This window comes from Cibotium barometz, chromosome 46 (genome assembly GCF_041138505.1).
Source record: "Cibotium barometz isolate CiBa-2024 chromosome 46, ASM4113850v1, whole genome shotgun sequence".
Taxonomy (NCBI): Eukaryota; Viridiplantae; Streptophyta; class Polypodiopsida; order Cyatheales; family Cibotiaceae; genus Cibotium; species Cibotium barometz.
In genome coordinates, this window is record NC_141091.1 from 11,073,030 (window position 1) to 11,088,253 (window position 15,224).

General features: G+C 38.5%; 1 protein-coding gene across 1 annotated transcript; it reads right to left on the reverse strand.

Annotated features, from left to right (window-relative positions):
• Positions 1-594: 594 nt before the first annotated feature.
• On the reverse strand, positions 595-3,543 carry LOC147611877 (uncharacterized). The gene has a single exon (XM_086783757.1). The coding sequence runs from the start codon at positions 2,859-2,861 to the stop codon at positions 843-845; it is 2,019 nt and encodes a 672-aa protein (XP_086639883.1). The 5' UTR covers positions 2,862-3,543; the 3' UTR covers positions 595-842.
• Positions 3,544-15,224: the final 11,681 nt, after the last annotated feature.

The following is a 15,224-nucleotide window of genomic DNA, read 5'->3' on the forward strand; positions in this document are numbered from 1 at the left end:
GTTAACAACTAAGTGAGTGGAAGTCAGAACTCTGAAGGTTTGATGGTTGGTGGGAGCTATTCCAACATACCTACCATGAAAATAGGTTATCATGATAAAGACCATCCACACCTAATGTTCTCAGTCAATATACATCGTACCTAAACGATTTTTCATTTTACTTCATTAAGAATATGTTCTGAGAACAACTTCAAATTGAATCATTTTAGTTATAACTAAGTTCAAAAAATTTGCAAATTCTTTGAGGAGAAGACCTTGTGTTAAAATTTGGCATTGTAAAATGAGTCTAATATGATATGTGATAATTGAGTGCTACAATATGATATGTGAAAATAAGTTGTTGTGTGCTAATATATATATATTAATATTGTTTAGTCTATGAAAGTGGAGTACACAAATCACATATTGTTGTGTGCTAATATATATATATTAATATTGTTTAGTCTATCAAAGTGGAGCACACAAATCAATAATTATTTAAACACTCTTCATATACAAAACAGAATGTTTAACCCTAATCATGCCAACTTAACCAATAAAACACAGGAGCGTGTCATAATCCAGATCTTAAACCAACACAGGCAAGTAAAGCACAGCAATGAAGACCCTCACGAGCCGAGGGCCGCCTTTAATGATTGAGCTCGAACATGGTGTATTATGTTACAAAATCACGCTACGCGTGTGGGTTCGGTCTTTCTCACTCTGCGGTGGGTGGGTTGCTCAGACAGCAAAATTACATGAGAGGGTGTCAATGAGCCTTTAAACTCCGGCTAATAACTGCAATCTGTACCTGTGCGCAAGCCTTTGATTGATTATCGGATACATTTGCTCTGTAATTAGCCCTAATTATCAACCTTGGAGGTTTGGATGCATTGCTTCAGCCCAAGCTCCCTCAACACTCTGCAAATGCCCACAAAATGCCTCCTCCTGTGGTTATGGTACCCCCTTGCCTTTGCCATATGCCAGCAAGCTTTATCACACCCTAACCTACAATTATTAGTGCTATTTCTATCATAATTACCATCATCAGGTGCACTGCTAAGACCCATGTCATACCCATTTGCCTGAATATGATTAGGCTCAGCTGCACTACCATCATCAAGCACCCCATTATTATTGCTGCTCCCACCACACTCTGCCCCTGTTTGTAACCCTTGCTTTTGGGCACCCTCCCTTTGTTGTCTGCCACCATTGTTCCATCTTTGCCTCATGTCCTCATTGTATTCCTGCCACAACACATCCATCACCTCTTGCTCTCTTGTCAGGCTGGCCTTAGAGAGAAGGGGGTCTGATTGCAATACCTTGCTCCTTGACCTAGAATGGGCTATGCAAGGCCTTGCATGGTCATCGCAGCACCCAGTTATGATGTCCTCTTCCCTTTTACCCACCATACCGTATTCCGGCCAGCATGCCTCAAACTCCCTGAAACTGCCCACAAAGTCCCTAAAACTCCCTGCCGTAGACATGTAATTAGAGTCCTCCCCTTTGTTCCCTGACCTAAAAGCAATTGCTCTCAACTCTTGATCTATCAGCACATCCTCATCCATCGTCTCAATCGGCCGAATCCCTGCCGACTCATGCGCGCTTCTCTTGGAGCCGCCTGCTTCCTTGTGGGATTTTTTGGCATCAACGTAGTGAACAACTTTTGATTTTGCAGGCATGCTTACAATGGCCTCCACCCCAGACCGCACCGTACATGGAAAAATGGACTCAGATGAAGCTGAGAACTCACATTGCTTTGAAGTGGATGGCAAATCATCAGAGACATAATCGAGCCTTTTGCCATCTTGTTGCTTCTTAAGATCAGATTCACTCCAAAGCACATCACCTTCCAATGTGTAGAACTCACTGGCGGCCCTTTGGAGCTCAGCATCTGTGATCTCAAACTTGTGTAAACCCCCAGTGGTGGTGGCAGTGGTGCCACATTTGCCAAAGAGGTCAACCAAATCAAATCCATTGTTGTATGCATTACAGTGCTTACTGCTTTCTGGAGGTAGTATTTGATGCTTGTCAATAGAGTTCTCATCCTCATCAGCACAAGCAGCAGCAGCTTTGATGGTAGGTGTGGTGGGCTGTAACATGGTGTCCACTAAAACTTCATCATCGTTGGCGGCAGCCACTAGGGCAGTAGTTTCTAGCACAGTTTTGAACACCACCTCCTCTTCACTAGAAGTAGAGCAATCCTCTAACTCTGGAACGTCTGCTGCGTTCTCCTCTTCATGTAAAGAATTTGAATGTGAATGGCTTTTGTCATCTGCAACAACTATGCTTCTGCCATGTTTGCACATAATGGACTCTTCACTCTCAGAAAGAGTTGTACCATCAGTGGAACCCAACTCCTTCAAAAAGCCACTATTGGCTACTAGATCTTGCTTGCTTGAGCTGTTCTTACCATCACACTCTCTGCTGGGCTTGGTAGGGTCACTTCTTGTAAGACCAAATTCTGTCATTAAACCTTCTTCATCTATGTCTGAGAGGAGATGACTCTTCACAAAAGCTAGTGAGGAGTGAGAAATCCTTTGAAGTTCCTGGACCCAATTGCATCTCCAACTTGATGCTAAGGGCCCATTGTCGTTGAGGCCGCGACTGCGACTGCTAGCTTCTTGTTGCATTCTTATCTGTGCAGTGGTTATCTCTTTGCTTCCTGCAGTTTGCCTCTTGACACCAACTGACCGGAGTTTTCCTGTTCCTAAAACCACACATATCACTGAGGCAATGGCAAGCTGTGTGAAGAGGGAAGGCATGATGTTGTAAAGAACTGTTAATAAGAACACAATAAGGAGGATCAACACAGTGAGGTGCCTTGTTTGGATGAGTACAAGCCACATGTGTATCTTTTCCTTGAGCCAATTCTTGTCCATGCTTTCTGTACAATGATGGACAACAACCAATGGGTGTCCCGAGGCTAGTGGAGCAATATGCAGAGTGGGGTGGGATGGAGAAGGGCTGTGATTAGCCAATAAGGCCTACTCATGAGGGTGGGAGGGTAGAAGGGAAACCAGTACTGCAAAGTTGGCAAGGTCATGGCTCAACAGGAGATGGCAAGGATGGCAAGATGATTGAGAGTAAGAAATAAATGGAAAAAGCTGGGGTGAAATTTTGAAGCTAAAAATGGCAAGCTAAAGTAAGCTTAGGTAGAGGTCAAGGTAAGAGGGAGGTAATGCTAAAATAAGTGAGGGAGGGGAAGGAAAGGGGCAGGGGAGAGAGATGGTAAGGAGGGAGCATGTGTGTGTGTGTGTGTGTGTGTGTGTGTGTGTCTCTCTCTCTCTCTAAAAGCTGATCATAAGCTTCTCTGACATAGAGAACAGAAGCATGTGTTATGCACTTGAGAATGATAGTTGGGGAGAAGCATCCCTTTACCCATTGGTTCAAAAGCCACTGTAATTGAAGAAACCCAAGACCCAGCAGGCCTGGCCCCTCCTTATAAGTCCCCTTATAAGATAAGGGCAGAGGAGAGGGCTTCTACTATATCTTACAGCCCACTCAATCATCTGTGTTGGGAGCAGAAAAAATTCTGTCTGCCATCAAACCCCCCCCCCCTCCCCCACCAAAACACACACACACACACACATTGACAAAAAAAGACAAGAAAAGAAGCAGTGCAGGGTGTCCACCGCGACCTCCATGTTGCCTTCCGGCCGCCGGCCGGCCGCCCACCATGTGTACACACACACACACACCCACCCTTCCCCTTTTAGCTTGAGCAATGCTGCACAATAGGCATCAATACTACCCAGACTAGCACCATTGAGTCCACCACCAAATTGCCCCTTTTCACAGCAACAGTGACGCCAGAAGCTTCTCTTTCTCTGTAATTGCCACCCAGCTGAATCTATGATATGCAATCCTGCCCTCCCTCTTTCCTCTTAGTTTTTTAAATGTTTGCATGAATGAACATGGAGGCTCTAGGGATTAGGGGCGCTGGCAGGCTTGATCAGAACTCCAAATCTCCAAGAGACGGTAGACCCAAAGCTTCTCTGATGGCAGGTACTCTTTGCTGTTGTTGATGGGTGGAAAGGAGGGAGCTCTGAGGCGAAGGACACTGACAAGCCTTACTACTACCTGGCTGGCTGCTTGGATTTGAGAAAAGGGGCCAAAAAAGCTCTGTGTTGCTCAAGTGCCAGTAACTTTCGCCCATCCCAAGGCTTAGAGAGAGAGAGAAAGAGAGAGAGAGAGAGAGAGAGAGAGAGCGCCTCAGAGAGAGAGAGAGAGAGAGAGAGAGAGAGAGTGCCTCAGAGAGAGGCGCGCCTAGCCTGTTTACATGAATAATAATTAGATTATAAACATCCTAAATCATGATTTTATCCTATTCTAATGATTGTTTATCTACAAAAGCTGGAATTAAGAACCTTCGTTAATTTTACATTAAGGTTGTTTGCACTTAAAAAAGCTTGCAAGCTAGAATTAAGAACCTTAAATAATCTAGCATTAGCATTTTATGGCATGCCATACAAAAAGATGGAATTAAGAACCTTAGTTAATGTAACATTAAGAAGGCTATTTGCACTTTAAAAAGCTTGCAACCTAGAATTAAGAACCTTAAATAATGTAGCATTACCATTTCATGGCATGCATCATTAAAATTGTTTGCAATAAATAAAGCTTGCAACATTGAATTAAGAACCTTTGTCAATGTAATAGTATGGCATTAGTCAATATAACATTATGGCATTAGTCAATTTAACATTATGAAGGTCAAAATCATACTCATGCCACTTTTGAAAGGAGAGGTAGTTCCTTTGTAAGAAGGGAAACTTGACTAAGATATGTATCCCCTGGAAGTTTAATTATTAATTAATAGAATAAGCATTATAAAGATCACAAAATTTGAAAGGAAAAACGGTTTAATTTTACGAGTAATTCTTTTCGTGACCATAACCTTAATCTACATAAAAATATTTAAATGCTTTGTTTTTGAAAGAATGTTTTCTTTTTTAGCACATGCTTTTGATTTTTTATGGCTTGCCACATGAGCTTCCCCATAGAAAAATGGGAAATGAGTCTACGTATAACATGCCATGCAAAGGCACCTACTAACCTAGTACCTAGAGCTTTGAGATTTTTCTAGTTGCCTTCACATGGAGCAATGCATCTCTTCATTCCACGTGACACATCTCAATACAACTTAGTACACCATAGAGTGCCCAGTGAGACATAGAGCTTGACAAGATTCACTCATAGAGCCCATGACCTGTCTAAGACTTGTACCCCAAGCATGTCCTCTTGTATAGAGAAGACGTGTCCTCTTGTATAGAGAAGACATGTCCTCTTGTAATAGAGAAGATATCGTATGAGAAGAATGGCAAAGAAATCTAAGAAAAAGGGTATAATAATTATTACAAGTGGACACATGCTATGAGGGTGACCAACTTCTTTAAAAAATTCAAACACAAACATGCCATAAGAAGGGTCAAATTCTTAAATGATTGCACCCTCTACACATGCTTTTTTATAGTTCCTATCCATCCCCACTCCCATGCCTCATCAGTAAGGACCATCAACCCCACCAATTTGCGTTTAAAGAACATGAGTATACATGGAATTATCTCTAACTCATCATGAAATTACGTCCACAACATGATTATACATGGAATAATCAACAAACAAGAGTCGTAAAACAACAATAGTTACATGCCATCATTCAAATCATAATATATGTTATTTGCAGAAACTAAACTATCATCAAATTACGTTATTGCTTTTTTTTTTTGGAATTATAAGTACATGGAAAACAAGGACAACAAGAGCACGGAGAAACACACAATAAAAGAAAATTCCATGGTAAAAAGCTTAACTTGATCACAAGGCAAGAAAATTCCATGGTAAAAACCCTAACCTAATCACAAAGCAAGAAATGATGGAGCTTACACATACGAAAAAAACAACTCTTTCCTTGTCAATTTTTAAAATTTTCAAAACATAACAACAATTGGCACCTCGTTAATATGATAAGTGATAATTATGATCCAATGTGTGGGTTGGAGTGTGTATTGTGTAGGCATTCAAGTGCATGTGTGCATGTGTTCAACTTATGCTCACTAATTACCCATGTGAATTGATCGATTATGTTCCTATCATTTTAAAAAAATGCTTAGAAGGAAAAAATATGATTGATTCCTCAAAATAACTTTTTTTTAAAGGACACTTGGAAGGAAAAAAACACTTGAAAGGAAAAAAAATAGTTGATTCCTCAAAACAACTTTAAAAAGGTCTATATTTTGATAAGATCACTAGCATGATGATGGCTATTTTTTGTCTCTTAAGAAAGATTTTTAATTATAGACTTGCTATGAAAACTAGCTATGGTGGTTTTAAAGAAAGTTTTTATTTTCTCTTAGAGTTGCATGATCCTTTATGACTCCTTTCCAAAAACTTCACCATGCTTATGCTTGAAACCCACTACAACAAAGGGGCTTGTTAATGCATTACTACAAACTTTAGTAAAGTCCACCTTATGTCTCCTTCTAAATAACATATCTCATTTTAAATATTTTATGCCATCTGACATGCTTGTGCAATATAACAACAAAGCACTAGATCAAATATGGAGTTACAAGTACACTTTTTGAGCTCAAATTTTCTTCTTTATATCATACATTGCACATTATAGAAAGTCATATCATGAGTAAAAACAAATGTTTCTTTTGTGTTTTATCAATAAACCATTCATTACTTTGCTAGCCTTTAAAAAAAAGTCAACGCAATTCAAAAGTAGAAGATTGAGTCCCAAAAAAAAACCTCTTTTAAAAACCATGGCATGAAATATGGTCGTTCTTTAAATTCATGTTTCAAAGACATAAACAAGTCCTACGTCCAACAGAGGTGCTTATGTGCCTCTACTGTGGGAATTAAAAGGAGATTTTAAGAATATAAACATTGATTATCTAATTTATAGCAATGGATTGATCGAATTAAGGAAAGCACTTTTGTAATATAAAGCATGTTTTCTTGTCACCTATGAAAGAAAGAAAGATAACACCAATTAAAAATCAAACCACAACACCACACCCCCCCCACCCCCAAGAAAAAAACATATATTTTCTTACCCTTTTTCAAATAGTTTTCCTCCTCTCCCATAGGTGATTTCTAAATTAATTTTCAAGCATCAATTACAATCTATGCATAAGGAAGAACAAGAAAAAATGATCACGAATTTTCCCTCTTCATGTTGCATTTATCGCACATATTATAGTGGGAACAAGCAAGAGAAAATGGAGATTAACAAGACTGAAGCACTATATAACACAAACTTGTGGCTCTTAAAATCTACTTTCTCAAACTTGTTCAATTAAAAGGCATCAAAGCATGAAATATCCATAGAGTACTACAGATGTTACGCTATTTACATGAAAGCAATGCTTTGAAGCACTATGAGGCCCATCCCTCTTTTCCATGTAGAGAAGTATATACAGGTTTTAGGGAATGCAAAAGAAATGCTTGAAGCTCTATGAGGTAGGTACGTGTATTAGAGTGCTACAAAATTTTCTCTCCTTTCCATTTTTGAAACCTATTCCAAAATTTTGTCATTTAGATTTTGGTGGTATATAGAATAGCTAAGTTGTAGGGGCAATATATGGAAATATTATTTTTAGAGCTTATCTTAATTTGTATGTATTTTGATCATCAACAATAAGCAATGACGTGAAATGGAGTAATCAATCATTTTGTGCTATAAAAAAAATTTACTACTAAGAAAACTATGTGCATACTAATTCTACTAATTCAAAATAAGACTATGCATACCAGCCTATTGAAGGGAGGCCACTTCTATTAAAACTTGGGTATGCTAACAATGGTGAGAGTAAGGTTTTTCAATCATATGAAGATGAGTATGTTGTTTCTAATGTTTCAATCATATGAAGATAAGTGCGTCCCTTCCAATGGCAAGAAAGGCACATTTATTCAACCTGTCAAATATGTGTATAACAAACCAATTAAATGGATATGCTTGTGTTCATTAAGGAAATGGACACGGCTTTGTAAAAATGAGATTATCACCCAAATTGTAAAAGTGAACCAGATTCTTTAACTATCCATGAATAAAATATATGAAGGCTATTTTAAACATCAAGAGACCATTTTAAGCATGCTAAATTAGGCAAGGTAACTATTCAAGACTAGGAGGCACTATTCTAGGTGTAAATGGTCAAGAAAGAAATGGAGAGGATTTGTTTGCCAATTAGAGAAAAAATTCACATATAAGAAATAACACTGAGCGGATCTTTATCACATGACAAAGAAACGTGAAGCGAGAGATGTGGAGAATAATGATGAATTACTATTTGCAAAGGAAAGTTACAAATTGATGGCATATTATATGCACCCGTGCACTCTGGTAAGGATGGTTATCTAGGTAGACTCTAGACAGAGGAGGTGGTGCACTGCTACAATGAAGATACATCTAAACTAAATAATCTTGATATGAAATGAGGACTACGAAAGTAGTCTGTATATAGTATCTAGAGTTAATCATATCATCACATAGATCATATAATGGCTACCCTCTACAACTAGTACAATGGCCCGAACTGACCATATCACTCGATTGGAACCATACTAGATTACAACAAAAACCTCTATAGTCTTCACATAGTTGCATAGCTCCTAGACCCATCTAAGGTCATCTGGGCACTACTGAAAGTGACCAACCTGAGGCGTGGAATTATTTAATCATGTCGTACAACATCGATTTGTTGTGGCAAAAGTTGGGGCATGTACCTCGGGTCGATGTAGACTTCTCTGGGTGCGGCCATGTATTCATGCCACATCCCGCCACATTTGGTGGTTACATTTGGGTTGGACACAGCCCTTGGGATCAACAAAATGCCGACCTCCTCTAGTGTGTAATCTTTCACCAAGGAAAAGAGGTGATCCATGTGTTGATGCACCCCGAGGATTTTAACCATGTCGAAGAATGTATCAAGAGGCAGTTATGCAAGTTACCTTGGAATGTGAGGTCCCACACATTGAGCAAGAGTTGTTGTTCTCTCATGGACAAGCAAGTTACCCCCGTGGGTCCGTCCCATCATCTTCATTGGCTTCTTTTTTAGTAGTTGGCAGTGGTGTCTCATTGAGATCCAATCCCTCATGGAATGATTCAATGATGAGGGGTTCATGGATGCGATTATGAGGTGGTTGAGTTGGGAAAGAAGCTCTAGGATTGGGGGATGAATTGTGGACAAAGTAGGTACTCCTAAAGAGGATGATACAGATGGATTAATGGGAGGGTTATGGATGAGGTGTAGAGTTAGGCCAGTTGGAGGGAAGTGTGTTGGGTGGCTTTGGGGTCGTTGGCTAGGGTTGGGTTTTCTCGTAGGTATTTGCACTGTCACCCAAATTTTCTAAAGAGTGTTGTGCCCCAAAAGGTTGGTGTGTCCATCTTGTTTTGAATCTTCAAGGTCCTCCATCTACAGGGGATGGTGCCATGAGGTCAAGAAAGTAATCTTCCTCAGTAAAGAGTGTAGAGTTTATGAACATGTGGCACCATATGGTGAAGTGCACATAACTTGATGGGATTTAATGGAGTATAACAGTGTGGTGTCCAAGAAGGAGATGGCTTGATCGAAGAAGAAATGGGTGGATGGATTTCCACAGAGTGTTTGCAGGGGGATAAGATGGTGTGAAAGGTGGAGGTTGAGATGGGGTCCAATGAAAAGATATTGAATTGAAGCAAGTAAATGGTGAGGGTACAATTCATGAGGGTAAGGGTATCCATGGGGGACCGACTCATGGTTGGTAAGGTGTCAAGCCCGATTTCTCTCATGGTTTTTTGGTAAGGTGTCGATCCCATGAGAGAAGCATGTCTAGCTTCTTTTTCTCACATCCTTCCAGTGAGGTATCATCGAAGGTAACAGTTTCTATCTTATGGATTTTGACGTGTGCCTAGGTGAGAGGGCTCCTTTTTTGGTGGAGAATTTTGTGGTAGGCTACTTCTCAAGTGGCTCCTTTGGTCATGGCTTTGGTTGTACTCCTCATGGAATTGAGTGACGGATTTACCACTTTAGCTGATGCAAGGGTTGTGTCACACTCCTTTGCAAATTGGTTAATGACAAAGATGGCTTGGACTTCTTTTGTAGTGGAGGAGTTCTTGATAGGCTACTTCTCAAGTGGCCCCTTTGGTCATGGCTTGGTTGTACTCCTCATGGAATTTGGTGAGGGCTTTGGGTGGTTGTGCTCCTCATGGAATTTGGTGCGGGCTTTGGTTACCACTTTAGTTGATGTGAGGGCTGTGTCACACTCCTTTCCCTATTGTGAGGGTCTTTAGCTTTCTGGGTGAGTGAAGAAAGTAAGCACACGTGCACCAATTTGGGGTGAGTGAGGAAAGTGAGCACACGAGTACCGATTTGGGGTCAGTGAGAAAAGTAAGCACACGTGCACTGATTTGGGGTGAGTGAGGAAAGTGAGCATACAAGCGATGGGAACCAATTCGGGGACTATGATGTCCTCAAATATTTCTCCATTGGAATTGAGACCATATTTGGTGATGAGGTGCCAAAACTCATCCATGGCTCCCTTCCCACTATGGAATTTTGAATTTTGATGTGGTGGCTGAGAGATATAGGAGATCCTTGGTGAGAGGGATATGGTGCGACCTCCCCTAAACTGTATGTTTTGTGGTGGGATTCAATGTAGTGTAGGGTGAGAGGGAGATCCAGGCCCATAGTGATTGGTTTTGGAAGGCCATGAAGCCGACCTTATCAAGGTACAAGGCTACTTTAGAAAGTAGAAAATGGCATGACATTCTACCAACAATGGATAGGCAAAGCTAAAGTGGTTTTCAAGGGGTGCTTTGACTTGAGCACATGAATGATGGGCAACTCAACTTCCCCTAAATTATCTATATTGTGGTAGGACTCAATGTAGTGTAGGGTGAGAGGGAGATCCGGGCCCATGGTGATTGGTTTTGGAAGGCTATGAGGCCGACCTTGTCAAGGTAAGCGGCTACTTTAGGAAGGATTACTTCTTTGCAACACGGATCAAAATAATCTGGATTTGAGACTATGATCAAATTATGCAAGGTGTTTTTATTTAATCCCATGAGGAAACCTCACTTCATTTGTGAAATATTGAGTTTCTCCCAATCCTCACATTGTGAATGTAGGGTTTTAATACGTATGATGTAATCTCGTATGGTTTCCTCCTATCTCCACTCTATCCCCCGTAGAGTTCTATTGTTAGCACTGCAACTATGGCCTTGTCTCAAGAATCCATAGATAAAGGCAATTTTAGAGTTTTGAAATTTTCCTTAATTTCAAGCATCAACATGATGAACCATCTACTAGCCTTACCCACTCAGTATAGATTCAATGCACGTACCTTGGTAGGGTAATACGGATTTCCAAATGCTTTACATCGCTTCTCAAATATTTGCATGAGTATGATCAATAGATCCATTATGGTTGCCCATGAACTTGAAAGTTTCTATGGATATAAGTCTAAACGACTCCTTTGGATCATGTTCATGTATACCTAGCTGTATTCTAGAATCACTAGGTACTCCTTTCTCCATTCGAGTTGAATTTTGAAATCCTCCATGCAGGGGTGCTCTTCTGTAGTTGTTTTGTGATTGTGGCGTAGCCGCCCCTTGTGTGCACGGGGTTTGCTTTTCGCCACCTGCGGAAACAATAGTAGCTTATCATAAATGTTACTATTTTGATCTCCAGTAAGTCAATTACTGTGGGTTGGCGAGCTTTGTGTGCTTGGCCACATTTTTCCATAAGTTGCCCTCTCCTGCCAATGGAAGAAGTTCTTCGAGATCAGGTCGTGGAGCACGGAGAGGGTATGGTACATTATGTTGCTTTGTTGGAGTGACCTCTGAGTATGCTTCAGGCATGATCCATCGTGTAGGCTCAAAGGGAATAATCTGCATTAGTGTCTTGAACATTAGTTTGGGCTTCGAAAGAGGATTGCCTGCTCTTATGAGTCCCTCGTATTCTGTAGTTGACAAAGAATCCAATATTGTTTCATCAGTAAATGGTTGAAGAGTATCTTGCGGTACAGTTTGTCTTACCTCTTAAGCGTGCCTTGTTGGAGATGGGGTAGGTGCCAATACCTCCTCGAGGGCGAGAGTGTTAGTGGAAAAATCAATCTCAGTAGGATCGAAAGATGAGAAAATACATTTTGCCTGAGAGGTGTTAGTAGGTTTTGAGCTAGGATATGGGTTAAGTAGCTTACTAGCGACATTAGCATATACAGGGTAAGTGGATTTTGAAAATGAATAAGTTTCTTCTTGACCCTATCCTATGCTAGGTGACGTGTAAGATTCCTCCCTCCGGCTTTTGAGGTGTGCAGGTGTAAAAACCTCCCCTTCTGATCTTATAATTATTCCCCTCTCTGAAGAAAGATCCTGTTTTACCCTGTTTTGGCCTAGAGAGAGAAAATGTCTAGAGGGAGGTAATTCAAAATTGAGATATTTTTGGATATAAAAATCCTCCTAGTGTCTAAAATGGTTTCCCCTAAAATAGATATTCAAAAAGAAACTTCTAATGTGCAATTGGAATAAATTGAAATCTGGTAAAAAGGACCTTAGCCTAAGGGTCCAGATTTTCTAAAATTTTTGAATTAAGGTTCCTATGGACCAATTAGATTAATCCAAATGTAGGGAGGAGATAAATTGAAGAATAAAAGGAAATCCCCCCAAAAATGAGTAAATACTCACATAAGATGAAGAGTTGAGTAAGGACAATGTTATTAGTTAAAAAAGAAGAGATATTTAGAAGAAATGGTGCATTTTTGACACCTCAGTGTGGGGGAATTCCCCTCATGAAGGAGGCACCTATTTCACATGTGTGGTTGAGTTTTAAACTCACAAATAATGAGATATTTTCATCTCTCCTCTCTCTTGCTTCAACTAGATCCAAAAAGTAAGCTAAACTGACCTAAAAGTGGTCAAAAATTGACCAAACTGATCTGGAAAATTCTAGAATCAATTTGCTTGGTTAGAGGCTCACTTTTTCCTATAAATGTAGCCTCCCCCTTTGTAAATGGTTAATAGTGTTTTATGCACTGTTACTCTACTCCTCCCCAGAGCCAAAAACAGTGAATTTATTGATAATTCATTAGTTTTTGACCATTCCGTCTTCAAAAGAATTGGTGGCCACTCTTGTTGCAAAAATGAGAGTAGATCCCTCAAACCATCAAGCCAAAGGAAAGCTCACAAAAATTCATGTAAGCTAGAAATCCTACTTTTTCTTTATTCCATTTAATGGTTTTCTAATTTTTGTTTTCTTTATAATGAAAAATGATGCTATGCCTTATTGGAAAGGCTTTCCCCCTCTCTTCATTCTTGAATTCAGCCTTTCTTTATCCTAGATGTGTAATCAAATTGTTAGAATTAAACTTTTCATATTGTTTCTCTTTAAAAAGTTAAATTTGATTAGTTTAGAATGCTTTAAACCATTTGGGATAATTTCTAAGTAACTGGAGAATGAAAAAAATTAAAAAATGGTCAGCCATACAAAGGAGGTTATGGCAAAATTTTCTTAAATTTTGGCTAATAAGTTTTATCTTTTATTATTCAAAAAGAGTAATCCCCACCGCTTGTGTATTCTAAAAGTGTTATTTTTATTCTATGCATAGAAAAATGCATATTAGAAATATTTTTATAATAAAAGTGTTATTTTCATTAGAATTAATTTCTATGCATAGAAAGATGCATATTGGGAATATTTTGATTATAAAAGTGTTACTTTCATCAAAATTGATTGTTATGCATAAATAGATGCATAAAAGAATTTTTTTATTATAAAAGTGTTACATTCATTAAAATTGAATTTATGCATAAATAGATGCATAAAAGATTTTTTTTATAAAAGCGTTACTTTCATCAAATTTTGATTTTATGCATAGAAAGATGCATAAAGAAATTTATTTTTATTTCAAAAGAGTTATTCTCATTAATTTTGATTTTATGCATATAGAAAGATGCATAAAGAAATTTATTTTTATTTCAAAAGAGTTATTCTCATCAGTTTTGATTTTATGCATAGAAAGATGCATAAAGAAATTTATTTCAAAAGAGTTATTCTCATCAATTTTGATTTTATGCATAGAAAGATGCATAAAGAAATTTATTTTTATTTCAAAAGAGTTATTCTCATCAAATTTTGATTTTATGCATAGAAAGATGCATAAAGAAATTTATTTTTATTTCAAAAGAGTTATTCTCATTAAAATTAAATTTATGCATAGAAAGATGCATAAAAGATTTATTTCTATTTTGAAAGTGTTATTCTCCTTAAAATTGAATTTATGCATAAATAGATGCATAAACGAATTTTTATAAAAGTGTTATTTCCCACTAAAGTTGTTCTTATGCATAAATAGATGCGTAAAGAATCTTTATATAAAAAATAAGAATTCTCTTCCATTCTATAAATAGATGTGATAAGATGTGATATGAATCAGATAGATGAGAATGAATAGAGGATGGATGTGATGAGAATAGAAGTGATAAGAATGAAAGGTAAATAGATGTGATGATATGTGATGCGAATCAAATAGATGGGAATGAATGGATGGATGGATGTGATGAGAATAGAAGTGATGAGAATGAGAGGTAAATGGATGTGATGAGATGGGATGCGAATTAGATAGATGGGAATGAATGGATGGATGGATGTGATAAGAATAGAAGTGATGAGAATGAGAGGTAAATAGATGTGAGAGATGTGATGTGAATAGAAGTGATGAGAATGAGAGGTAAATAGATGTGAGAGATGTGATGCGAATCAAATAGATGGGAAAGAATGGATGGATGGATGTGATGAGAATGAAAGGTAAATAGATGTGATGATATGTGATGCAAATCAGATAAATGTGAATGAATAGATGAGATGTGACTTCATGTGAATCAGGATGTAAATGAATGATATAGGATGTATAACATGTGAATCGGGATGTGAATGAACGATAAGGGACGTGAATGAATGTGTTAACATGTGAATCGGGATGTGAATGAATGAGATGTGATGTGAAATGGATGTGATAAGATGCGATGTAAACTGGATAGATGTTAATGTATGTGAAGTGATGAGATGTATGGGTAGATGCAAGTAGATGTGATCTGATGAGGATAAATGAGGAAATAAGTGATGAGTTAGAAAAAGATGTGATTAGATGAGAATGGAAATACTTATGAAATGAATGTGGATTGATGTGTGGGTAATGTGGATTGATGTGTGGGTAATGTCGATTGATGTGGATGGATGAGTGGATAATGTGGA

Excerpts from the sequence above, each read along its gene's own strand:
- LOC147611877 (XM_086783757.1), bottom strand. The coding sequence starts at position 2,861 with ATGGACAAGAATTGGCTCAAGGAAAAGATACACATGTGGCTTGTACTC.